General features: G+C 49.1%; 1 protein-coding gene across 1 annotated transcript; it reads left to right on the top strand.

Moving 5' to 3' along the window:
* The first annotated feature begins 2,761 nt into the window (after positions 1-2,761).
* Positions 2,762-16,350, top strand: MREG (melanoregulin). The gene is made up of 5 exons (XM_058839881.1): positions 2,762-2,904; positions 6,023-6,182; positions 14,036-14,126; positions 15,686-15,849; positions 16,158-16,350. The coding sequence occupies exons 1-5, from the start codon at positions 2,816-2,818 to the stop codon at positions 16,281-16,283; spliced, it is 630 nt and encodes a 209-aa protein (XP_058695864.1). The 5' UTR covers positions 2,762-2,815; the 3' UTR covers positions 16,284-16,350.
* The last annotated feature ends 10,457 nt before the right edge of the window (positions 16,351-26,807 follow it).

Raw genomic sequence — 26,807 nt, 5'->3', positions numbered from 1 at the left:
TGCTGCCCAAGGGACAGCTACTCTCTGATGGCCCACTCAGAAATAAATTGGTCTCCTCAAGATTTGGGTTGCTGAGCCTTGGGCCAAATGTGGGTTTAAACACCAGGCACAGAGAATCAAACACTGTCCATTATCCCTGCCTGCCCACTTATTGAACCCTAAGGCTTTAAAGAATGCCAAAGTGCCCTGGGGTCTTCCCAGCTTGTTCCCCAAGCCTTCAGACTCTGTGGATTTTAATTATATAGCAGGCTCCTGGATTAATAGACCTTCATTGGGACTGCATCTCACTCTGAAGCTTATTAAAACTATAAAAATGAATCAATCTATTTTAAGGGACAAAAAGGCCAAAGGATACTCCTGTCAGTCCTCCTGTGACCATTGGTATTTTTTACCAACAGGTTTATCTGCTTGGAGCTAAAGGAAGAGGAGGCAAATGCTACTATTACCCTGCTGCATTTAATTTACAAATTTAATTGTTTTAAATTTCATTTCAACTTTAATTGATTCAGAAGCTTTTTTCTGGACCACACAAGAGGGAGGACACCCACAGGGTTGGGTGGGCTGTGGTCCACCTCCCCTTCCCCAGGATCCCCTGAAGAAGTCAGTGATATGTCTCCTACCTGTGGAAAACTTGATTTGATGTTAAGATCCCAATAAGGCTTTGGCTCTCGAGACACTCTCCCTGTTTATTTGTTCTCTGATGGAAAAAAAAGATTTATTATCACAATGAGGAATACAGGGATTGGAAAATAGTTGGTATTTCTTCAAGGATCTTTTTAAAGCTAGAGGGCTCAGACTTTAAATTAATGAAGAACATAGTTCTCTTAAAACTTGTCTTAAAACTAGTGGGGTACGGATAAAGTTCCTTGAAGGTGTGAAAAATGAGGTTCATATTTTTTTATATAGAATTTAAAAGTTTAATAGAAAGACAATTAAGAGATAAAAATAAAGTAAAATATACAAATACAGCCGGGTGTCTCTGCATTCAGCCAAGAGAGCACACCTTACTAACAAAGGATTGTCCCTTAAAAACAGAACCCTACTACATATTCATAAATTTTTATACATATTCATACATTCTTATTAAGTTTTTTGATGTTCCTTTGTTTGGTTTTTAGCTTGCCCCCTTGCCAATAGATCAATCTTCTTGGTGCCACTGGGTTTTATATCCTCTGATAACGGATGCAATAAATTCTTCTCTTGGAGGGCTTGGAGGACAAGATAATCTAAGAATGCAGGGGGGGGTCTCTGACTGTGTTTTCAGTCTCTGGGTTATATAAACAAAAGTAGTTTTTGCTTTAATATCACATTATAGCCTAACATATATATGTATTATACCACTATTTCTAAGTTTCATCAATAACAGAAATAGAAGAAACTATATTAATACAACAAAATTTTCTAACCTTATACATATAACATTCATTTTAATAATTGTGAAAAGCCAGTATATAATATGCACTTATAACAAAGGGAAGGGAGCTATCCACAAATATGGGAAATCTGGTTGTGGAGCCAGTGAATTAAATGAAATTTAGAAGTCACCTGGGAATCTGTGGCTGAGCAACCTGAGATCTGCCATTCCCCACCCAGGGGCCAGACCCACTGCTGATGAATTAACAGTTCTGGAATAAAGAGGGAGAGAAATGTGAGCTCAAGATGGTCTTATTTCACCTGTCCTTGCACTCTCACACTGGGCACAAGGAGGTTGTAGCTGATACAGTCATATCTGCTGGCATAAGCAAAAAATCCAGCACCGTCAGGAAGTTTCTGTACTAAAATTAAATAAGTCTTGGGGATGTGCATGGCCAAACCAGGCTCAGAGCAATTGCTCTGGGTGTGGCTGATGCCTGATGGGCTGCTCAGAAATGCAAACAAATTTGTGGCGATTAAACGAGACTCACTCAAGACTGTGCTAAATCTCTGGATTTAGAGAAAAAAGAGAGAGACACAAAAAGAAAACTGGGGTGGGGGATATACATGAGAAGGGTGTCTTAGGTATTCATGGAGTCTGCACCTCTCAAATGCCTCAGCCAATGGGGAAAGGGAGAGGGAAATTAGGATAAAAAGGAGGCTGCGTCCCCTAAAAATTTGAGAGACCCCAGGGGAATGGCCCATGGCCTTTCCCTTTATTCAAAGACAGTAACAGGACTCCTCTGTCTCCTATTTGGACAAAAACCTCTGGTGTTTGTGGAGTAATTTTCCTGACAAGAGGGAGAAAAAGAGGAGAAGGCAGCAATATTTTATGCTCTTCTCTTTTTCCTCAAAAGCTCCTGCACCAGGAGACAGCCGAGTCCATCCCCCCCTGCCCATTTCCCTTTGCAGCTCCCAGGATCACAGCCTTGTGTCCCAAAAGCCAAGTGGGTACAGGCCTGGAAGTGTAGTGGTGCAGAGAGGGTTGGAAAAAGGGGATTTGGGGTTCTGGCCATGCTGTGATGGCCAGTGATGCTCTGTTCCAGTGGGGACACGAGGGCTGCAAGCTGCAAATGCAATGTGGCATTGAGGAGGGTGCAGGAGGGTGTGGAAGGATGCGTGAGGATGCAGGATGTGCAGGAGGATGCAGGGGGATGGAGGAGGGCGCGTAAGGACGCAAAAGGGCAGGGAAAGATGCTGCAGAGGACAAAAGGGTACAGCGGGGTTTGGAAGGATGCAGGAGGAAGATGCGGAAGGACACAGCAGCCCCAGGGCTGGGCAGGGCGGGGCAGGGCAGGGCTGCGGGGGCGGTGCGGAGCCCAGCCCGGCCCCGCTGGGGCGGGGGCAGGGGGCGGCCCCGGGGCCGGTCCGGCCCGCCGTGCCCGGCTCTCCGGCGGCGCCGATGGGGCTGCGGGCCTGGCTGCGATCGCTCGGCTGCTGCGGCTGCTGCGGCGGGGAGGCGGCGGTGGCCGAGAAGGAGCCTCTGCTCAGGTGAGAGCCAGCCCGGCCACCAGCTCTTCCCTTCCCCGCTGTCCCCTGCCCCGCTCCGCCGCTGGAGCTGAGCATCCATCCCCTCCGGAGGGATCTTCCCCGGGCGGGATGGAGCCGCTTCCCGCTCTCTTTCCGCCCGGCTGGGCTGCCACAGGGGCCGGGCTCCTTGTGACAGGCGGCGCGGTGGCCGCAGGAGCCCTGCCCGCGGTGTCCCCTCCGTGCTCCCCGGCCACTGCGCTTTGTCTCCCCGCGGTGCCATTTCAGCAGAGGAGCTGAGGCACTGAGATAAAAGGGGGTCCCTGCATTCCTAAGCAGGGAGTCGGGTCCCGCTGCCGGCAGCTCTGGGTTGTGGAGAGCTCTGTTCGCAGGCTGGGGTCACAGAATCCCAGGATGGACTGGGATGGAAGGGGCAGTAAAGCTCAGCCAGTTCCACCCCTTGTCCTGGGCAGGGACACCTTCCACTCTCCCAGGTTGCCCCAAGCCCCATCCAACCTGGCCTGGGACAATTCCAGGGATCCAGAGACAGCCACAGCTTCTCTGGGCTACCTGTGCCAGGGCCTCAGCGCCCTCACAGGGGAGAATTTCTTCCTCACATGTAATCTAAATCCCCTCTCGTTGAGTTTAAGACCGTTTCCCCTTGTCCTATCACTGCCTGCCGCTGTAAAAAGTCACTCTCCCCTTTAGGCACTGGAAGGGGCTCTAAGGTTTTCCTGGAGCCTTCCCTTTTCCAGGTGAACCCCGCCGGCTCTGCAGCCTGGCTCCATTCAGGGATGCCGGGGAGGAGATGAGGCTGCACAGCCGGCTTGAAGCGAGAGCTGCGTGTGCTGATCTCTGGGGAGCAGATCCTGCCCTCCTGCTGTCGCTCGCATCTGCTTTGTGCACACAGCGTGAGCCTGGGGCTGTTGTATGAACAGATTCTCCGTGTTCCGTGGAGAAGAGCTGTTCCAGCACGTAAAGAGGGTTTGTTTTGAGGAAAAACATCCGTGTTTTTCGGCGGCTGTCCCTCCTTCCCCGATGGCACCCGCAGAGGGTGTCCCAGCCCCGGGCTGGAGCAGGGAGGAGGGTGCGATGCTCCCGGCGCATCCTGCAGCGGTGTCAGCCAACAGCAGAGCTGGCGACACACGGCTTCAAACGTCCTGATTTCTCGCTGGTAAAGCAGTTACCTAAATAATAACCGGCTTATCCCAAGCATGGAACCTCCAGCCCAGGAAATTGGTATTAACCTCCCGGGAGCCGAGCACACACGTGCGGGGAGGCTCCTTTCTGCTGCCCCGTGGCCACGGTGGCTGGCCCTCACCTGGCACCTCGCTTTAGTAACACGCTGGCGATCCAATTAATGCTGGCCCTAAGAAGGAAAGGCTCTATAAATTCTAGGAATTCGAAAGACACCTGCTCTTATACACGTGTGCCAGCATAATTAATCTAACAGCCTAATCGCTGTCCCTAACAGCCTAATTAATGCTTGCCCCTTCTTGGGGGTCTTATTTCATAGTGGGGATCTTGCAATAGCTTGCTGGCTGTATTTTTATTTTTACTGCAGTGCTGTTTAAAGTGAATGAATTGCTTGACATTTCAGCTCTTTAAGCTGAATTTTAGGTTTGGGAGCTGGTGTTGCAAAGCATCCAGGCTGCTTGGTTGTCTCTTGATGTGTGAAGGTGGGGTCTGGCTCGGATGGTGCACTCAGGATGAAAATAAACTAAATATTTGGCCTCCAAATGCCAAAACTTATTGTGAACTGAAAGCCCCCGGAGCAGAAATCAATTAATGAAACACTGGTGCTCACCATTTTCTGGATAAAATCCACAGTGTGAAATGCTCCCTGTCCCTTCTGGTCCCACAGAAATTCCTTAACCTGCAAAGCCACTGCTGTTCACATTCTTCTTTTCTCCCTCCCATTTCTTCCTTTGAGGTGTTGTTTGGAGGAGCTGTTGGCAGAGCTGGGATGGATTTGCTGACTCCTGGGCACTGCCACTTGCCTTCCAGGATGCTCCATGCTGTGATTTGGAAATGGGACTGTGCTGGGAAGTACCCTGGGAGCTGAGAGGGAGGGAGTGGCCCAGAAAAGCTCAGGTGTGGCAGTGTTATTGCTAAATACCGGCGTTTTAAATAATGTTAAGCATACTGGTAAATGTCTGAGTGGGAGGAAGCTGTGGAAGGCAGGGTGGGAGTGAGCTCCTGCTGATGGCACAGCTGGCTCCTGAGTGCTCTTTCTCTGTCTGTTCCACGATGGAAAAATGGTTGTGCCCCTCCACACCCTCCAAGTTACCTTTGTTTGCTTGTCTTTAATGAGAGATTATAAGAGATTATCTTTCCCCTTATTACCTGTTGCTCAGGTTTTTGGTTTGTTGAAAGTCTAATTAACCTTCCTGCTAATTCCCTTCATGCTGATGGGAATTAGTTTTTTCTATTTCATCTATGTGCTGGAGCTCCCCTTAGAATCTTTTTATGGCTTGGTGCCATGGCACCCACGTTGTTACCTGAAGTTTCTCTGGATGGGTTCCTTGGGAAAGGAATGGGGTTTGGGTAGCAAACAAACAGTGGGTTGTTCTGACAAGAAGTGAGCAGGGATTGCCAGAGGGTGGTAAGGCCAAAAATAGTTCTCCACTTGTATTGTTCTGCTCAAGTGGCTGGACATCTTGATTAGACACTTGATGGAAATGCTGAAAGTTCTCTTGGCAGAGGTGTCCTTGTTAAAAGATTGTACATCCCAACAGCAAGATAAAGCCATAGAACACAGAACTGCCCCAGTGTAAAGAAAAGCTCCTCACCTCCATGGGGACAGCCTTCCCAGAAGATGATGCTCAGCTTTGCTAAGCAAATAAAGCCTGGAGTTCATTAGAATGCTGAGGACATTTCCATTGCCAAAATAAGATGAGGCTGAATATCCTTTCCATGCCTTGTCTGCTGTTGCACAGCTCAGCGCATCACTGCAGCTCTGAGGCAGGAGCTGCTGGGTGGGGGCACCTGTGGGAATCTCATGGTTAGGTTTGAACCACGTCAGAATGGAAGGAAAAAAACCTGTGTCTCCCCATTCCCCCCCTGCTCCCCTCTGGCAGCAGCAGTGGGCACTGGGAGGGCAGCAGGGGCTGACACTGCCTGCCCCTCTCTCTCTCTGCAGTAACAACAACCCCTACGCGTCCTTTGGAGCCACCCTGGCACGGGATGAGGAGCAGAACCTGTGGAGCACTCCCCACGACGTGACCCACACCGAGGCTGATGATGACCGCGTGCTCTACAACATGATCGTGGTCAGGAACCAGCTGGACAAAGACTCGGAGGTGAGGCAGCGCTCGGCCCCGCCACGCGCCGGGGCTCGGGGCCTTCACAACCCCACGGGTTTTGGCAGCGTGTGGGGAATCACAGAACGCTTTGGGATGGAAGGGATCTTAAAGCTCATCCAGTCCCACTCCTTTCCATGTGCAGGAACACCTTCCACTGTCCCAGCTTCCTCCAAGCCCCACCTAACCTGGCCTTGGACACTTGCAGGGATGGGTGCAGCCAGAGCTTCTCTGGACAACCTGTGCCAGGGCCTCAGCACCCTCTCAGGGAGAATGTTTTTCCTAATCTCCTGTCTAAACCTACTTTCTGTCAGTTTGAAGCCATTCCCCCATGTCCTGTTGCTCCAGGCTCTTGCAAATTGTTTTTCCCTGTATTTCCAATAGGATTCCCTTCAGGTACTGGAAGGCTGCAATTAGGTCACCCTGAAATCTTCTCCAGGCTGAACAATCCCAGTTCTCTCAGCCTTTCCTCATAGCAGAGCTGCTCCATCCCTCTGATCCACTTGGTGGGCTCCTCTGGACTGACACCAGCAGCTTTTCCTTCAATTAAGCTGCTCTGGAGACCCCAAAGTCCCCCTGTGTGGCTCATGTAGGCACCAGGTCCTCCCACCTATTCCATCACCCTCCAGATTTTATCCTGCATCTGGTGTTGATGTCTCTGTGGCCCTCTCATCCCTGGGAAGCTTGGGGGTATCTCCAGCTATATCCAGGAGCTGCCCTGAGGTGTGTTTGTCACCTCCATGGTTCCCTTGGGTTCATCTCCCTCTGTTGTGAGAATCCCTCATGTTCTCCTTGGCTTGGATACTTTCAGTGCCCTCCCCTTTTCTTTTCTCTCCTCACTGCCCATCCCCTTCAGAAATCCCTATTTCTGTACATCTTTGGTCAGCCCAAACCAAAGGTTATGTGCTTTCCATAGAGGAGTGAGGGAACACAGCAGCTGACACTGAAAAACCAAGGAAGTCAGGAGGTCAGTAATGGGCTTCCTACATGAAGGGATGTGGGAAAAGACACAAGGTAGGCTTGAGATGGAGACCAGGGACAAAAGGACATCTCAGGGAAGGAAACTGAGAGGAGAAATAGAAGAGACAGAAAGGATAAGAAAGTGACAGGGAACAGGAAGAACATGAGGAAGATGCTTTACAGTGGATAGGAAGCATTTGTTTCTCAGCTATCAGGAAGCAGGCAGATTGCAGGGAGGTTTCCCAGGCATTCATGGCAGCTGGAACATGCTTGGGAACAATGCCCTGCAACCACCACAACCCACAAACGTGTGCTGGGAGCCCTGGGGCCCAGCCCCATTTCCTGCCTTCCCAGGCTGCTCTTTTGGTTGGATATTTCCTCAGTTTGTCCTTTCCATGCCAGGCTGACTCTCGTGCACCCAGAGCTCTGCTGCCACTCCGGGGATGTGTCAAGTTAAATCCTTCTCCAGTGGGATGCACGGCAATTATTGGGAAGCAGGGAACTGGCACGGCTCTTAGTGGGAAGGGAAAAATCATGGCTGTTACATAAAGGCTGTTTTGCAGCCCTGATTTCCTTTGCTAAGGCACTTCAGCGCAAAGGAGATTGCAGTGCCCTGATTAGGAGCAGGCTGTAGCAAACAGTGACACATTTTTTCCCTCTCTGATTGCTTTCATGACTCCAGAATGTTTGCAGGAGAGCCTGGAGGCTTGGTGTTTAACTTCAGCATGGTCCTGCTTCATCCAGGAGTCTGCAGGAGTGTAACTGTTTCTCCTGTGATAGCTTTGCAAGGAGCTTTAAACTTCAGAGAAACCAAAATTCCAAGTTGTGATTTGCTAAAAGAGGTAATGGAATCCTTGTATACAGCTGGCCAGAATCCCCATTTAATGGGGCTGTTTTTTGGTCAGTTTGATTCAATCATGGTGTTTACAATGGATGGTTTTGTAACAACATTTTCATGGTGGCATGTGACCTTTACAGCTCCCTGGAGATCTCTTCCCTCCCCACTGCTGCTCCCTCTGCCTTGAGTTGCTTGTCTGAGAGAAGCCAGGGAGCTCCATCCATCCATCCATCCATCATCCATCCATCATCCATCCATCCATCCATCCATCATCCATCCATCATCCATCCATCCATCATCCATCCATCCATCCATCCATCATCCATCATCCATCCATCCATCATCCATCCATCCATCCATCATCCATCCATCCATCATCCATCCATCCATCCATCCATCATCCATCCATCATCCATCCATCCATCCATCCATCCATCCATCCATCATCCATCATCCATCCATCCATCCATCATCCATCCATCCATCATCCATCCATCCATCCATCCATCCATCCATCCATCCATCCATCCATCCATCCCAAAGGGGCTGAAGGAGACAAGGACAGCTCCATTTAGGGGGCTGCACTGGTTCACAGGAATGTTGTGTGTCACCCTTGTTCAGTTCTGGCTGAGCAGGAAAGTGCTCCTGCCCCTGAATGTCCTAAACCCAGTGTTCCTGTCTGTCCTAAGTCCTGCCCTTTCTCCTGCCCTGAGTGTACCTGTAGGGTTTTTGGCAGGCCTGAGCAGTCCCTGTGCCTGCCAGAAAAAGAAAAGCCCAAAACTCACGGGGCTTCCTCTCAATAGCAAAGGTAGGATCACATACTCTGCTTTTCCATGCAGTGCAATCAATGAACAGCCTGAGGAGCACATCAGCAGTAAGGAAAGTTTTGAGGAAAGCCAATGCACTTTACACTTGCTTTGAGTGTGGTCCCATGCCCCTTGCAGCCCAGGGTTGGCAGCGGCTCTGCTGGCCCCTCTTACAGCTGGGAAACTGAGGCACACCAGGGAGGCCCAGCAGGCTGCTGCAGTTTCCAGCTGCAGCTCTTGCTGGGTGGCAGGACAGGGAGGGGCTTGGACAGCAAAGCCAACATTCCTGAGCTTGGCCCCTGGTGCCAAAATCTCTCCTTACTCCAGCAAGCATTTGAAAACTAGGCCAGACTGCAGTGCCTTCCCCTCCTAATGAGACTTCAGCTCAGAGAGAGAGAGGAAAAAAGTCCAATTGCAGAACAACAGCAGGCTGCAAAAGCTATCATCTGCTTTGGGGGCTGCTCTGCTCCCAAAATCCCCAGGGTGAGCCTGTGGATACTGCAGGACAGAGGATGGAGGAGCAGTTTCCTTTTGTGGTGCACAAATGTTTCAAAACTGTAGGTCCTTATCTTCCTGTGGTTAAAATTGACTGAAAGGGGAACTTCCTGCATTTCTATTCCTTCATTTAACAAAGAAATTCTGGTGTGCAGTGCACTCACTGTGTGCTTTGCCATTTCCCCAGCTGTATCCCAGGGATTTCCCAGCACAGGCCTTTGGAAGGATCCCAAGGAACAGGTTGCTCTCCATCATGTGTTCTTTTCTGTATGGCACCATCTTGGCAGTGCTGGTGCTCTCCCTTGGGGTCAGTTCTTTGCCCCCACCATGGGGCAGGACCCACACCTGATCCATGTGGAGCTGTGTCTTCCTCCTGTCCCTGCTGGCAGCTCTGCTCTGGGAAATATGGCAGCTCCAGCCCAAACTCAGTGTGTCCTTGGCTTGCACAGAGAAAACCAGGAAAGCCATTGCTGAGGGGCTGGCTCGAGGGGCTGGTCAAGCAGATGCAGCCTTTGAAGATCAGAAATGTCATCAACAGCTTTTGAAGGCTGGGATCATGTTTTAAACATGGGAAAAATGTGAGGATTTCTTTTCCCTACTCTGGCTCTGCAGCATCGTTGAGCCTGTTGTAGGGTAAAATAAATCCAAGATCTGGTGGTGAAATGAGAGCAAGGGCTGCACTGGGGTTGTTGCTGGGCTAATGAGTGTGGGCTGCACAGAGTCCCCTCCACGAGGTCCACCCTGGGGTGGCCCTGGTTTCTCCACAGCCTCTGCTGGGGTGTGTGGAGTTCCCCAGCTGTGGGCAGGGAGTGTGCACCAATCCTGGCTTCAGAGAAGGAGCTTCAGAGAAGGAGCCAGGGCTAGGGCAGCTGTGCCACAGCGCTGGGAACAGAAACTAAAGGTGGAATTTTGCATGGTGGCTGAGGAAAACCCCCTGTTCTCACCGCTTGCTGTAAATGCAGAGTTTCTCTCTTCTCTTGGCTTTCTCCCTAGGGAAAGGTGGGATCATAAACCCCATAGCAAAGGCAATTCCTCAGCCTGCATCCCTGCCAGGGGCCTGGCTAGCAGAGCAATGCTGGCATGATCCCCCTGAAAAGCCCATTAATGAGCTGGCAAGGCCTATTTTTCTTTCTCCTCCTGCTCTCCTACAGGATTATTCTTTTCTAAACAGGTTTCAGAGGAGGTCAGAATTGTGACCAGCTGATACTGGGGCATAGAGGGGTGATGGGATTTGTCCAGGGCTGTGGAACCCAGACCCAACCCTCTTAATGTCTGCATGCTTCTCTTAAATTGAATCCAGTTTAAGCTTATTCTGAGACGTCAGTCTGTAGTTTATATTTGTTCAGGAGCATCCCTGGTACCTGCCTGGACTGATATTTTGCAGTCTTTCCCTGTTAACTCTGTTTTGATCTCATTTCTAAAATAACTCTTGAACAGAATGGTGACCTCAATTGCTTTTAAGTGAATAAAGGCAATGGATTTGGTAGAGGATTGTTCTGGCACCATGAAGAAAGCTCCCTAGTAATTAGGAAACTTTCATATGATCAGGGGTGAGAAGCTGGACAGTGTTGCCTGTTCTCTTGGCACATTTTTTTCCCAGAGCTCTGAGTTATGTACCAGCCTGGCTTATTCCATGTCATTTGGCATTTGGAGATTTAGTGTTTCACACTAGAGAGTCTGGGGAGGTTTTCCAGGTAAATATTTGAAGGGCTGAGCATTTAGAGAAGGGAGGCAGCGGGGTTTCCCTGCTGCTCTTGGGATATTCTTGACTCACACACTCAGGGTTTTCTCTGGTATCCACTGTGCCCTGCTCTGTAGGTTTAAAGGGCAAAACTGGCTGCAAAAACCAGCTCTGGGAACTACAACGTGCTTTTGTTTCCTGTGGTTAACTCAGATTTTGGCAAAAGGAGTCTATTTCTTAAAGGATTGCTTTTGAGTGCATGGCTGGGATGTCCCAGAAACACCACACATTTGGTGTTTCAGTCTCCCTGTGTGTGAGAATCCTCCTCCCTGCCCCAGGAGTTCCACCCAGCTTCCCAAGAAAGCTGAGGGAAAGGGGTTTGGTGTGGAGCCTGTGCCTGCCTGGGGGCTGAGCAGCCCCGTGATGCCTCCTGGCCCCTCCAAACGCTCCCTGGTGACTCACTCGAGGGATGTGTGATGGAAACTCCCTCCCCAAAGCCTCTGATGTTGCCCTTGCCTGTGCATGGGCAGGGCAAGCTTTGCTCTTCTTCTGCTGTGTAGCTCAAGGGAGATGCTTTTTAGAATAATTTTGGGTGTGGAAAGATGCTCTTGAGTTTATTCCCTCATTAAAGGCACACAGAGGACAGCCCATGGCACTTCAGATGTCTCTGCTGCAAAGAATTGCCTGGGAAAATCCAGTGGTTTCTGAGACTGATGGAGACCAGGGCACAAGTCCCTTTGAGAGCTCAGCCCAATGGCATCCTGATAAGAAGCATCCTCCTCCCAGCTTTCTGCAGAAATGTAAATACATTCAGCTCCATGCTCATGCAAAAGAAATCCCACCAGAACAAGAGGTCCCACCCAGGGACCACAGTTAGGCATCGTTTTGTGCACCAAAATCATTCCTCTGCACAAAGCTCCCCAAATTCTCCATCAACAGGACACTGTCAGAGCTCCCCTGGGACTGAATATTCACCATATTCACTTCCATAACACAACTCAGACACTGTGATGTACAAGAAAGCCATAACCTAGATTCCCTTAAAGCAAAAATAGACAAGAGAAAACACACTGCTGTTAATCCAGAGAAAATCAGGAGCAGCTTCTCTGCATGTTAAGCACTGCTGGCCGTGCTTAGCGAGGAGTCTGGCTCGTACCACGGGGTAAATCCCCATGGCCCTCAAAGCTGTTGCTGAGTGCCAGGAGGCCACATTTTGTGGAGAGGAGCATCTTTCCCAGTGCTCCAGCTCCCTGATTCCACAGTGTGAAGCACGCCTGGGATCACAGTGGCTGTCTGGATGGATGGTCTGTGCTAAAGGCCTTGTTTATCTCCATGGGAGGGCAGAGACGTGCAGCTATTCTCCACCAGCCTGCCCAGACTGGCTCCCTCTCCTTTCTGCCTGTGCCAGGGGGTCACAAGACGGCCAAGACGTTTCCAAGGAGCCCCTGCCAGTGGGGACCAAGGCATCACGCAGTTTTTTCAGCCTCTTTCTGAAAACTCTCAAGTTTTCAATAAACTTCCCACAAAGCTTTAACACAATGAGCTCCCCCTCTTTTATTTTCCTCCTAGAGGAGCTCAATTCCCAGCTCTGAGCTGGTGTCATGGGAGAGGAGAGTTTTGCCCACCTCTTTTCCCTGGTGAAGGGCTGTCCTGGTGCCTTGTGCTGGCAGCCAGGCTCTCCTGTGCGAGCAGCAAAGCTGTTCTCAAGTGCCACTTCAGGAGAGAGGGAAATGTGCCTCTGGAAGGGGATTTTGTTTCCTGGGAGCGAGCAGCTGTGGCAGAGCTGGTTTCTCTACTCTCCTGACCTGAAGTCACCACTGTCTTAACCCCAGTGGCTGCTTTTTCCAAAGTGTAATCTCCCAGGGCTTCCTGCAGCCAGTGCTGATCAGCAGGAAAACAGGCTTGGCTTTAAATCCCTGCAGCTGTGGCATGTCAGCCACATTCAGGGGAAAAACACTGAGGAATCTTCAAATCTTTATGGAATTGAGTCAGCTCTTTGACCAAGTAGCAGAAAACAGTGGGATTTCTAACACACAGCCGACCTTTGTGGGTGTTATTTTTCTGCTCTGAACCCAGCATGACCTGTAGGAAAATCTCAGGGTGACAGCACAGGTCAATACCTTTTTATTCTTCAGGAGCCCGTGTAGGTAATCCCTTGCTGAGAAATGAGATTAATTATGGTTTTTACTGGAAGGAAGTTATCAGGTGATGTTGTGACCCTGCTGTTGGGCTGCTTCTAAAAATGCAGTGTGTGCATTGATTAAATCAGCTAGGAAGAGCTGGGAAAAGTTCTCCTGGTTTTCATGCAGAACATATGCATTTCCACAGGAATCATGGATTGATTATGGAATCATGGAATCTTTTAGGCTGGAAAAATCATCTAATATCATTGAGTCCAGCCATTAACCCAGCATGGCCAAGCCCAGCATGAAACTTGTGAGGTTGTGTTTAAATGTGACTTCAGTAAATAACCCCAAACCCTCTCCTCTTGCCCAGTGTCCCATTATCCAGCTCTAGGGCCGGAGGTCCAGTGCAAGGATTTCAGCTGGGCTGAAATGTGAATGAATGAAAAGTGAGGCATTAAATGCAGCAACTGGCAGCCACTAAAGGTTATCATTGAGATAACTCCAGCCCTCATCCATCCATGTGCACCTCTGGGCATGTCTTTTAAAAAAGAGTACCCTGATCTTTAAAAAAAGTCTCTTTTTCTTGTTTTCTAGTACTTTTGAACACCTGCCTGCTCCAGTCTGTGCCAAACAGGGCTCCATGTCTGACTGAGGAGCAGTTGTCAGCAACACCTGAGCTAAATTCTGTCATTTCAGGGAAACTGGAAGCTGTTTTGAACAGAGAAGACACAGAAAAGCTGAGCCAAGTGTCAAGCTAAATATTCTGTGTTGGTCAATGTAATTTCTTCTAGGGGCAAAAGCAGCCTGGTCATTGACCTTCACACTCACCACCTCACAGCTCAGTGCCTACACTGACTCTGCACCTCTGGCTCCTTCCTCACAGCTGAAATTCCTTGAAAAGCAGCAGATTCCATTGACTGAGTGTCTCTCATGCCTTTGCTTCGCAGGAGTGGCAGAAGCTCAACTATGACATTTATACTTTGCGGCAGACCCGGAAAGAAGTGAGGAGCAGGTGGAAACACATTTTGGAGGATTTAGGTAAGCTGGAGGCCAAAGGGATGTAATTCCAGTGGTACTGAATGTGAGATCCCACCGTGGCTGAGGATGGGAACAGCTCCACAAAATCAAACTGGAAGAGGAGGGAAGTAAAAGGAGGTTGCTGAGCGATGCCCTCAGGTGTCCCACATGATACCTGAGGCTCCCCAGGGCTCGGGCAGGGCGGGGAGGGGACAGGGGCACCGTGTCTGCGGGCTCATCAAAAGCCCATGAGCCACAATCAGCTTCCAAGCCCATAATAACAGGCACAGCCATCCATTTCAAGCTTCCTTGTGGAGACCTTGAAGTGGGAGTTCACCCTGGGTTTTTCTGAACAAGATAAGCAGGAAGGAATGAATATTCCTTCAGATGGGAACACAGATACACCTATTTCGTTTTCTTAGCCAGTGGCAGCTGATCAGAGCTAAGCCACTCACCCTGTTTGCTCCCAAGTGGATTTGAAATATTCTTTCACCAAGTGGAATTGCTCCACAGAAATCCTCCTGCTGCTGTTTCCAAGTGGTGCTGGTGGGTGTGACGGGGTTTTCCCAATTGCCTGGCACACAGCATGTGACACTCGAGATGTGCCAGCACATCAGCTGCGTGACTTCCATCATGCTCTGGAGGAGTTGGTGGCTGATGAGAGGAGGATGAGTGAATCTATTCTAGGATACCCTCAATGGGAGCCAGAGATGGGTATCTCAGCCACTCCTGCCCTACCTGCTATTCTGGCATTTTAGTGGGAGGAACATCATAAATCCATAACCAGGTGTCAACCCTCATCTCCTCCCAGGTGCTCACACAGGCTGTGCAGGCTGAGCTTGGGAGGGATCACTTGGCATCCTTCCACCTCTCACTGCAGGCTGACAAAGGCTCTCCCACATCCCTCTGACATCCACGCTGGCTCGAGAGATGTTTTGCAAAGGCTGGGGAAGCTCAAAGCCGGGGATCATTTGGACTTTGTGAAGCTAAATGAGAAACCAGATGTGAAACCTGCAATCTTCTGCTATCTGGGCCTCTGCTTTAATCATAAGCCCACCACTCTTACCCCATAACTGTTTTCATGGGAGATGCATCACCACCAGCCCCTGGAGCTGAACACAGAGTTGATGGTAGCCATTGCATTTAAAGACCCTTGCTGCATTCACTCTCCTTCACCTTTCCTTCTCTTGATACCCTTCCTGCAATCGATACTGACTGCTACAGGAACAATTAACCTGGTGTTCATCACTGCCAGAGGTTTTATCCCTGTTACCTGAAAGCTCTGGTAGCATCAGGAACATGGAAGAGCTGAAACAGCACCCAGGGTTGTGCATGTTCACACACCTTTTCTCAGGAAAACCAGCAACAAACTCACTGTGACTACTTTTGTGATTTATTTTGCCCACCAGCAAGTTTACACCTGTCCCACAGCCTGCCTGAGGGAGTGCTGGTTTATTTTAGGAAGTAGGGATGCAGCTGCCCAGGGTGGAGGGGGAATAAGGAACCTTCCAAGAGCCTGAAGGGCTCAGGGGTGACCCTACTCTCACGTTTGACTTGTTTCTATAACATCTCTTTCCCAGGTTTCCAGAAGGAAGCAGATTCCCTCTTGTCAGTGACCAAACTCAGCATCATCAGCGACTCTCAGAACATGAGCAAGGCCCGGGACATCTTGTTAAAGCTCTCAGAAGAGACCAACATCTTCCCTACCAGCTGGGAGCTTTCTGAGCGCTACCTCTTTGTGGTGGTGAGTACTCTGAGCACACCTTCCCCGTCCCACCCAGCTCTGCAGGGAGCTCACAAGAGGGGAAGAGAGCAGGTGAGCCAGATGCTCAGATACACGGTGGCATCCTGGGTAATCCCTTCAGATGCTGCACTTGGAGCTTGCTTATTTAGTTTCCTCAGAAGGTGTTGCAGCACCAGGAATTCCACACCCCTCTGCGAGTTCCCTGCAGCTGGACGCTCTGAGGTGGGAAGAGATGAGACCTAATGAGAGGCTGTGGAGGGATGTGGAGCATCCATCCCAGCGTGACCATAATCCCCGTTGTTCGGCAGGACCGGCTCATCGCCCTGGACGCCGCGGACGAGTTCTTCAGGATGGCCAGCGCGGTGTATCCCAAGCGGCCGGGCGGGGACGAGGCCCCGCGGGCCCCGCAGAGCGGCCCGGCCGCGGTGCCCTGAGGATGATCCCTGCCGGGGTGACACGGCCGGCGCTCCGGGACAGGCTCCGTGCCCGGCACAGCGCGGAGAGGAGAGGAGAGGAGAGGAGAGGAGAGGAGCAGCCTTGTTTCCCTGCGGAGGAGCGGCAGGGCGGCCGCAGCGGGGCAGGGAGGGCAGCGAGCCGTGCCCAGCGGAGCGCACGGAAAGGGGGACGCTGGCCCCGAGGGGCTCCCGGGCACCAGGGAGCCACAGCTGCCCTGAAGTAGCCCCGGTAGGACACCACTGGCCAATAATGCACGCAGTAGGCACGGGGAGGATCTGCCCTGCAAGGCATTGCTGCCAGGAGCTGCAAAGGTTCAGGTGCCTCTGTTCCAAGGGCTGTGAGGAAATCCACCTTTCCACCTTCCACCAGTACCTGCCGCTGTCCCCTCCCTTGAGCCTGCCAGCCAGGAGGAGCAGAGAGAGAGGAAAAACATCTCCGTCATCTACAGCTCCATGACTCTGGGCACTGGTCCTCTTCCTCACCCCAGCCCTCCAGGCAGGTCCCAAGGGATTTGGGAAAGAGGCAGGAGCCTTGCCAGGACAGGATTTAATTCCAGGCAGCAAAGCCTTGGAGCAGTGTCACAGCTGGGTGATCCTTCCCCAGCCATTAGTGCTCGAGGGATGCTTTTGGCAGGGGTCCTCAGCTTGACATCTTAAAAGAAGGTAGAGTTCAGGAAGGTGCCAACTTCAGAGCTGCTGAGAATTTGGCTCCTGGAACATTGGTTGCCCAGCATCTCAATCTATTTTGAAAAGTTTTGGTCTTAATTGCCTAAAAAAATGCACCACAAAGCTGCATGTACTGGCAATATAAAAATCCTCACTACCAGCAGGGATGGTATAATAAACATCCTTTTTATCTTGGGGTTTTGTCTGATAATGAGCAATAATTTTTAAAACACTGGATTTGATAATTTAAAAACAAGTGGAAGTTCTTCACTGATAAACACACATGCTGCTATTTGGCCAGTTGAAAATGCTGGTTACACAGGGCCTCCCAAAGTAGCAAACCAGAGCTTTTATTTGTTTATACCTATGGCATTTGAAAAAAAAATATATATTTATGAACTGTTTTTGTTTGTCAGTCTTCCTGGAAAACATTTTTGGCAACTCAGAACAGCAATGAAAGCTGAGTTTAATAAAGAAAACGTTACAAAACCAGCCTTTCTTATTCTCTCTGTGAACCTATTCAGGTAACGTTGTTTATGCTGACTGCTGATAGCAAAAGGGTTGGGATATTTGTAGAGCCTCTGCAGCTTGTTCTCCACACACTTTAAATTGCCTGTTGACTTAGGAGAGTTGCATTTGCCAAAGTCTTTGTAGGAGATGATTGGGATCAAATTTAACTTCAGTGGGATTTGCCTTTAGGTACTCATTTCCCACCAATTTATTTTTTTCTAGCAGGAGTTCAGCTGCCCTGTGGAAAACCTCCCGTGTTTTTATAGGAAATAAACTTTGGTGCATGACAAATCCAGGCTTTGATCTGAACAAATTGTTGCAGAACAGAGAGATCCACGTTCTGAGGAGCGCCGTGCCAAGGCGCCTGACGCCACCCCAAAGTCAGCCCTTGGCACATTGTCACTTAAAGTGCTGTTATTTAAAATCACCTGATGAGTGTGCAAACCTCAGAGGCAAGAAGATAAATCCTTTTAGCTCTGCTGATTTTTTTGACCACGGAGGTCAACGTTCAGCAGTGCCTTTACAGAGCCACCCCTCGCTGTCAAATCGGTTCTGATGTCACCAAAATGCATTTTGTTGTAACTTAATAGGGCAGAGTGCCCAAAAGGGACAATAATCGGTATTTCTGAGTGAGTTCAGCTGCTGAAATAAGGCCCCGTGTGAGGAAAGCCCTGAGTTTCTGAGTGCAGCCACAAGGAGGAGCAGGAATTTGCAGGAGTGCTGGATCAGAGTGGAGCTGCTCCTTTCCACACTCAGGGAGGAGTAACCTGGCTCAGAATTTGTGTTTTTATGGATGGACCACAACAGGAACAGAAAAAAACCTGTCAGTCCCAGCACTCAGATAAAACTGCTCATGGGGTATCCTGAAAATGTTGCAGAACAGCCTTTGGTGAAGCAGAAGGATGCAGAGCTTTGGAAAATATGTAACTTGGAAAACGACAGAAACCAGCAGAAATTGTTTCCATGTAGATCCAAGCTCAAGTCGGTCATTCTGTCCACCTCTCTAGGAAATATCCTTTCATTCACTCAGGATAGGAGACCAATGGAGCACATTTCAATTAGCAAAATGCAGAGAGTCATTTCCCTTTTCTAAACTCCATAGAAAATGCCAGGGAGATGCACAACGGTCCTGGGTCCTGGAAAGATGCACAACTGTCCTGGGTCCTGGAATTCCTGCTCAACAGAGCAAATCCCTTCTTCACTGGAAGCAATTTGGGATTTGATGCACCACCCAGGCCTCCAGCTGCCAATCGGGTGGGCTTGAGCCCCCCACTCGAAATCTGAGATATTTTGGGGCATCCTGCATGTCCCAGGTGTCACTGGGGAGCCAAAGCCTGCCCATGTCCAGGGAATGTTCCAGCAGCCGCCTGGGCAGCGCTGGCTGTAGGAGAGCCCAGTGAACAGCAGATGCCACTGTTCCCTCAGCATGGGAAAAATGCTGTTTACAATGCAGGGGAAACATTCCCAATCTTTTCTTGTGTGTGTGGAGTCTCTCAAGCCTGTAAGAACTGGCTTTCTGTTAAAGGTTGGCGTTTAGACATTCAATAATGACTCTGGAGCTTTCCAGGAGATGGTGCTGAGCCCATCTCTCCTCCAGAGCTGGGGCCAGGGTCTCTGCTCCTGCTTGGAGGTGCCTCTTGGCCTGAGGCTGGCTGCTGCAGGGATTAGCATGTTCACTAAGAACATTGCTTTTTCCAAGCAGAGGGTGATTTTTGTATCCCTTCCTTCAATCAGGAAAGGAAAAATACCAAGAATTCTTTAAAATGAGTGATGTGAGAGGGTTTAAAGTACATCTTGGCTTTCAGATACATTTTTTCCCCCCCAACTTGACATTGCATTTAGCTAATATTTCATCAGAAAAGAAAGAAAAAAGAGAATATTTTTTTCCCCCATTTATAAACCATGGTTATGCTTCACTTGGATTTCTTTTCCTAGAAGCAGAGGATGGTTTGGTTTAGAAGAGATGTTAAAGATGTTCCACCCCTTGCCATGGGCAGGGACACCTTCCACTATCCCAGGCTGCTCCAAGCCCTGGCCTGGAACACTTCCAGGGATGGGGTAGCCACAGCTTCTCAGAGCAAAATATTTTAATATTTTTGGGTCATGGGGAACAGCACTGGTGAGTTCCCTTCCTCCAAATTAAAGCTAAGAAGTAATGATAGTGCAATTAATAAAAACCAGCTGGGAAAAAAACCCAACAATTTACAGACCACCTTGATTGTGCATATGCACATGTGGTTTTTAATTTGTATTCCAAATTTTCCTAGGACATACATCCCAAATTTGGCAGGATGAGCCAAAAAAACAAGCGAAGCGTGGTAGAAATTGAGCTGTGAGATGTAAAACAGGCAGAAGGTGGCAGTGCAGGTGTTTGATAAAGGCTGGAGCAGCAGCAGGCAGAGGAGATGGGATGCAGTGGCCTGGAAGGAGTCTGGCTTATCCATTTTACTTGTTAGGGATGTAAATCACAGCCTAAGTTCTGATAAATAATGAGAATGGACACGGGAAAGAAAACTGTCATCTTTTAAATTTCAGCTGTAGGAAAAATTACCATTTCAAACTGCTCAGTTTCAATCATTTCTAACGTTAGAAATTCCAACACTTACATACTCTTCCTGGAGGGAAAGCATGTACTTTTCTGGTCTAATGAGGATCAGTAATGTTGAGTGGCTGGCCACAAAGTAGCTCTCCAGAAGCATTCCTTTGAAGGCAAGCAAGCATTTTTGTGAGGAGAGTCCTTGTTAAGCAAGTTATGGATTATCAAAACATTTCTTTGCCTTCCAAATCGCAGACCTTGCAGACACATCCATGGGGAAGCTGTCCTTGCACGGGGGAGACCATGGAGAAATGTCTTAATAAAGGCCCCAAGGAAAGACTGGCAGAGCAGAAGTTTGGCTGTTTTGCCTGTTTTTTTGGTCTGATGAAATGTGCCACTCTCTGTAAGCCTTGTCCTTACTCTTGGGGAGAGCAGTGGTTTTTCAGAGTGATAATAAATTTAAGTGAATATTTTGTTGGACTTGAATTAGGAAAAGGAGATGCCATGGAGGCCGTGGGTGCCCTCCATAACATTTCAGCATCATTAGAACAAATAGATTTAGGGAGCCAAAGATACAAGTAAATGTAGATTAAATGTAGATTTACTTGAGGTAGAGCCACGTGGCTGGACAGGACTTGGAGCAACCTGTGCTGGTGGGAGGTGTCCCTGCCCATGGAATGAGCTGGGCTTGGAGGCTCCTTCCAACCCAAACCATTCTGGGACCTCAAAGCAAAGGCAAGAGGGCAGCAAATGGAGGCAGAGAGGCCCAAGGGGAGGGCAGAGCTATTATTTGGTGTGTGCAGAGCTGGGGTCAGAATCTGGGTAGCAGCAGCAGGATGAAATGTGTTTGTGCATGCCCCAAAAACCACCAGCAAAACCCCTGCCCGAGGAGAGTCACCAGCACGTCAGAAAGAAGAGAGATTTATGAAAGGATGTGTTACCAAAAGTTTATCCTTCCCAGAGTGGCAGCTTTATATCTGTTAAACTGCTGGGATTCTTTCCACTGGCTTGAACTGGGTTTGAGTCAGACTTTGGAGACACAAACACCAGAGCAAGTCCAGACACCACTGGAGTCATAAACAAACCTCCTGCCAGCTGCCCATCTACTCTTCTTCTGCATTGAAGTCACAAAAAATAACAGACATGGTTCCTGAGAAGACTTTTTACCTGTCCTTCCCTAAAGAGCAAAAATAAAGCCCAAACCATTTCTCATAGCCAAGGGATCATACAGAAAATTCAGGTTTGAGGAGACCTCAGGAGGTTCTCTCAGCCAACCTACTCCTTGCTTGAAATCATCTTCTCTCCCCTTTGGAAAATGGCATGAGCAACTTGTTTGGAGAACATTGTTGGCATGCACAGTGTTTCATCTCTCCAAGGTAGTGCTGGTTGGTACAAAGAGAATAAATAAATTTCTTTTTTGTTTGAATTAAGAGAAATAGAAGATCTGTGAAACCCATCTGGAGGGCAGGTTTGGAATGGATAAATCCCTCCATAAAACACTGCTTTGATACCTGTAACTCAAGTGGCCATGGGCAGATTTAAACCTGCATTTTCCCATTTCTCTTTAGGTGAAGGAGCAGGAGGGAGGAGTGATGGGAGCCTGGAGCCACCCAGGGAGATTCAGCCAGCCTGGGACATGGCCAGAGGGGTGACCTGATCAGCAGCACCCACAGGTCAGCAGCTCCCAGGAGCCTTTTGAGGATGAAGAGGGAAGAAAGGCAGGGAGCAGTGTTAGTGACTGGGAGCTGGCCCCTAGGATTTGGAAACTCAGCTGCCATTCCCAGACATTCCCCATCTGCCTCTGCCCCTCAGGTCACCCAAAAGCAGGATGGGAGGTTGTGCCTCCTAGAACTGGTGGCAAAATGCTCTTCCTGTGCTGGAGGTATTGTCAAGGTCTTGGTATTTCTGCATCTGTCTTCAAGTAAAGCTTTGTATCTCTAAAATGTTCACAATGCTATTATCCAAAAGACTCTGCTATAATACCTTCAAGATGTTTTGCTTCAATTTTGACTTTTTTTTTTTTTGTATATGTATAATGCTCTCCAGCTTTTTAATACAAGCCAAATCAAGCATTGTTTCTATCCAGAAAATAACAGTTCAAATTTAGATCACAGCAGTGCTGAACCCGTTGGGTTCTTTCTAAATTCAGAGGAAAACTTATTTCCCCAAATAGTTTCAATTCTGATAAATCAGAATTTCCAGACAGAATAGCAGTTAGTTTAGATTTAAGTGTTAACCCTGCCCAACACTTAATTCTTTTTGTGATCTGCTTGGGGATGCACTAACACAGTGTGCTGCACAGCTGTCAGGAATATCCCAGTTGTTTTTTGAGGGAAAATTACATTTCAAAACAAAAGGGAAGGGCATCTTTTAATCATTTTGACTATGTTTAAATGAGATCACCAAGAGAGACTATAGCTCTGCATAGACATGTGCAGGCATGCCTAGGAATTTGGCTTGCCTGCAGTTTATCTGTCCCAATTAAAGGCAGATGCAGCCTTTTGCTTCCATGGACATTTATGAGCTGGCAGATGTGCTAGCAGGGAGAGAGCTCACACACAGCAACTGGTCCTGATCTAATCACACACATTCTTACAGTGCTGTTTGGCTCCAACTTGTTCAACTGCACGAATATTTTCAGTTTTCTTTCCTACCTCCTTGGACAAGAGGCAGAACAGGAATCAGCCAAGTTTGGGTCATCAGGCAGTTTGCAGTTTTTGTGTCTTCTCCCCAGTCTGTGGCAAAAGAGGGGAATTACAGGATGGGCAAAGTGGCTTAGGCTCCAATTCTGCTTTGCAGATGAGAAGGAGCTTCCCTGGAATACCTGTAAACATACTGGGAATGCTGGGGAGTGGCTCAGAAAGCTCAGCAGGTACTGAAATCTGCCTCATACTCAAATATCCCAGGAGTTCACTGGAGCTGAGCACCACATTCCCACGCTGAAGTGCTGGGGATACCCTGCTGATGAGAATTTCAGGTACCTGCTGAAGCTGCCCAGGCTGCAGCTCGGATGGAGTGGGGACAGCAGGAGACAGCGAGACCTGACCAGCTCCCCTGCAGCCCTGGTGTCACTCATAAGGCAAACCCAACCCAGACCCACATCAGAGGTCAAACCCTGTCAGCTCCTCTCAGCAGTAGCTGCTCCCTGAACAGCAGCAGAGCACAGAAAGCTCCATTTCCAGTGCTCTGGATGTGAGCCAGCACAAACCTCCCCAGGCAGACCTGGCAGGCAAGCAGGATGTCTCAAGGTAAGCTCAGCGCAGTTTTTGTTCCTGTGTTCATTAATTACCCTTTGCTAACGCTGATTTCCCTACAAGTTATGTTTTATCAAGAGTTTCAAGAAGTCTCCCAGCAAGGCCCACACTTCACACCACTGCAGAGCACATGCAGGACCAGAGGGCTCTTTTCCATCTTCCCCAGCCCTTATCTTTCTTAACAACAACAATTCCCATCACTACCCACCACCTTTTTTTCAGATTATTTCCTTACTTTTATTACTCTTATTTCATGTTATGTTTATCTTTACATGTTTTGTACCTTTGAGCCTTCCCCACCTCCCTGTTTCCTAGTTTGCAATACCGTAAATCTGTTTAAAAGCTGATGAGGTGGTAGGGGCTGACTGGGAACAGGACCTCCTGATGTCAGTGCTTACCAGGCTTTTCCTATATTTAGGAAAAGATGTAACCATGGAACTATGTGAGGTGACAGTCAGCAAACTTAGAGCTCTGCTGTGAAATATGTGGCACAGACGTAAGCACCAGCCTGTGACTGAGTCTCCCACCCATCTCCCTGCGGAGGAGAACTTGCTGGGGACAGAAAAACTCTTCCCTTTTTTAATGATCCATGCAAACACAGCCACTGACTTCAGGGGAGAGAGCTCAAGGCTTAAATCTGGGGGGAGGGCTGGAAGTCACTGTGCAGTTTCTGGATAAAAATAGATAAAAATAAACACATTTCTCAACGCTGAAGGATCTTCCAGAAAAGGTGAGCAGCCTGCTCCACACAGCTTTTCATTCCTGTGTTTGCAGCTTCTTTTGGAGATGCTGTTCTCCATTTTTTCCATTTCTTTTAGATTTGAGAGCAGTTGAACTTGGTGAACTAGCATTGGATGAAAAGGTAGGGAGGAAATGAAGATGAACAAGGAGAGGGATGGCTGTGATCCTGAATTCCCAAGCATTTTAACATTGGGCTTTCCCTTGCTAAGCTAAAACTTGGAGAACCATCACTACAGGGTAATCCCTCCAAAAACACAAAGGACAATAATGCACCCATTTAATCTTAGAGCCTTGCACAAAAAGGGTTTTACAGGCAGGGAGGATAATTGTGAGTGAGGAAGAGGTCAGTGTGGATGATGGGACTGAGCTGTAAACACACCTGATTAAGGCAGTTTATCTTCTCGCTTTAAGTGCACCAAACACTATTTCTCACTTGGATTCCTTTGTCCAACACCTTCCTGGTTCAGCAGGATGAGAGCCCACGTGCCCCAGACCAACAGAGCACCATCACTCATGGCAGGTGCACCCTTGAGATGTTCCTGCAGCTTCAAAGGTGGGTGAGCAGCAGCAGGTGTAAGGATGCCCAAACCTCCATGTGCCAGGAGGTTTGGGATGCCATCCCATCCACCTGTCCTGCAGAGAAGATGGATATTTCCTCAGTGGCTTGGGGAAGCTCTCCTGGTGAGCTCAACTCTCTGACTGATGCACGAGCAGAGGGTCTGTGCCCTGGAGCTCCTCACATAAATCACCACAGCTCTGCTGAGCCCAGGTGTCCTGGGGCCTGACCCCAAACACTGGGCTTGTGCAATTTCTTCTGGCTGTCTTGGGATGATTTGTGCCTTTTGAAGATGCAGAAGTGACTCCATCCTGAGCCAGGGCCAGTGACCTGTTGCTGGTGATAAATGACAGCCAGGAGCGTAGGGCATCTCCTCTGACTTTCACACACGTCTTCAGTAAACAAGGGGTGGAGGCAAACACACATTTTGCTATTTTAACCTGCTATTAGCTTTTCAGTTGGAATTTCCAGCACTAGTTACAGCCTTTTTTTGGAATGATTTTCCACCCCAGGAAGAGGCAGATGTGATGTTTTCACAGGCTGCAAGTGCTTTGTGTTTGCTTTGCCCTGTGCAGGTCCATTCCAGCTGAGGATTTTGTTTAGTTTTAGTCTTCTTTAGGGCCATAGGCCTGCACTGACAGGAATGAAGGATGCCTTGCCAGGCAGAGATGGGCATTTAGGCAACACAGTCTGATGGGAAAGCTGAAAAAAAAGTGTGACCTTGCATTTGCCCACTGTGGAGCACAGAAACCTCTCCATAAAGGACTCTGGGAGGAGAAGGAGGGGGCAGCTGTCTCCTTCTACCCTTCCCAGAGGCACTAACCCCTCCTGGGCTGATATTATTCTCTAAGAAATAGCCTATAAAAGATTAAATTCAAGCTATCTGTGTCTATTTGTATTCCTCCTGTGTAGTCCTTTGAAGCATATTTTAATTCTCCCTGTTCCCCAACCTCATTTCAGCTGGTGGTGGTGGAAGGTATTTAAAGTTACAGCCATAATCCCATGGGCCACCATGAAAGAAATTAGGGGAAAAAAAAAAGAGAAAAAAAAAAAAAAAAAAGGAAAAAACACAGAAAGAAACCCCAGGTCTGTCTGATGCACAGCAGTGCTTATATTTCAATTACAGAAAGAGAGGGGCCAGACTCAACAGAGTCTGAGACAGGGAAAGGAAGAATTATGTTGGAAAACCAGACACTGAATGTGTAAAAGAGCAACTGGCTGTAAATGGCTAATCCAGGTAATGAAGTGGGCAGGTGCTGACCATGTTTTCCATCAGAACTGAGCATCCACCACCGGGTTTATACTGCCTGAGGCTCTGACCTGCAGGGCAGGAGTGACCCCTGGGTCCCTGGGTGATGCCATTCAAAAATCACCACCCAGAAAATGAAACAGAGCTGCTGCAGGGCAGGCATCATTTCCCAACATCATTTCCTCGCTCCTTCCTTCCTCGAGACCTGGGCAGAGAGGGATTTTTGTCCTACCCAGGGGTGTTTGCCTCCTGCACCCAGCGCTCATGGCAGGCCCTGCTGCTGCTGCTGCTGCCAAACCTCGCACACAGGGAGGGAGGCAGAGGCTCCCCAGGCAGCCAGGGATGGATGAAGGAGCTCTCTGTGCTTCCAGCCTGGCCACGGCCTCTCCGATAAGCGAAGCCGCCTGTGCTGAGTCCCAGCCTGACCTGGGCAGGGCTCCCCGCACAAATAAAGGCTCTTGTGGGATTTTGTGAATGAGGCTTGGGCAGGGATTTGTGTGTTGGAGGTGACACGGTACAGCTGCCTTCCCCTGGGAGCCTGGGGGGAGATAAACAGCCCCACTGGCTCCTCAACTCCCATTACCCAATGTTTTCCTCCGGGCTCTGTTCTCCACGTCTCATAAATCCCCCAGGCAGCCATGGGGGCTGTGAACACCCATCCAAGCCATGCATCCTGTTCCCAGGATAACAAGGGAGTGTTTCAAAGAAACTCTGAGCAGGGTGATGCCAAGCCAGAAATTCTCCTTGTGGAGGATGTTGCAAGTCGGGCTTTGAAGGCAGGGTTTGTTTAGGGACGTCGGGTTTCAGCTGGATCCGCTGATGCCGGACATGCCAATGAGAAATCCCAGGTACCAGGCAAAACTGAGTAAGATTTTCAGGATTTGGGTACCTTTGGCTGAGCAGGATAAACATCCTGCCCTCTCCTCAGCAGGGAGGGGAGGAGAAACCACTGGGCCTTGGGGGCTGTGTCTGGGTTAAATCAGAGCTCTCA

Source organism: Poecile atricapillus, chromosome 5 (genome assembly GCF_030490865.1).
Source record: "Poecile atricapillus isolate bPoeAtr1 chromosome 5, bPoeAtr1.hap1, whole genome shotgun sequence".
Classification (NCBI taxonomy): domain Eukaryota; kingdom Metazoa; phylum Chordata; class Aves; order Passeriformes; family Paridae; genus Poecile; species Poecile atricapillus.
The sequence above is the reverse complement of the archived record's forward strand: the minus strand, read 5'-3'. Positions and strand labels throughout refer to the sequence as shown.

Excerpts from the sequence above, each read along its gene's own strand:
- MREG (XM_058839881.1), top strand. The coding sequence starts at position 2,816 with ATGGGGCTGCGGGCCTGGCTGCGATCGCTCGGCTGCTGCGGCTGCTGC. Across the intron at positions 2,905-6,022 it reads GAGAAGGAGCCTCTGCTCAG|TAACAACAACCCCTACGCGT; the intron begins GTGAGAGCCAGC and ends CTCTCTCTGCAG. Across the intron at positions 6,183-14,035 it reads AGCTGGACAAAGACTCGGAG|GAGTGGCAGAAGCTCAACTA; the intron begins GTGAGGCAGCGC and ends TTTGCTTCGCAG.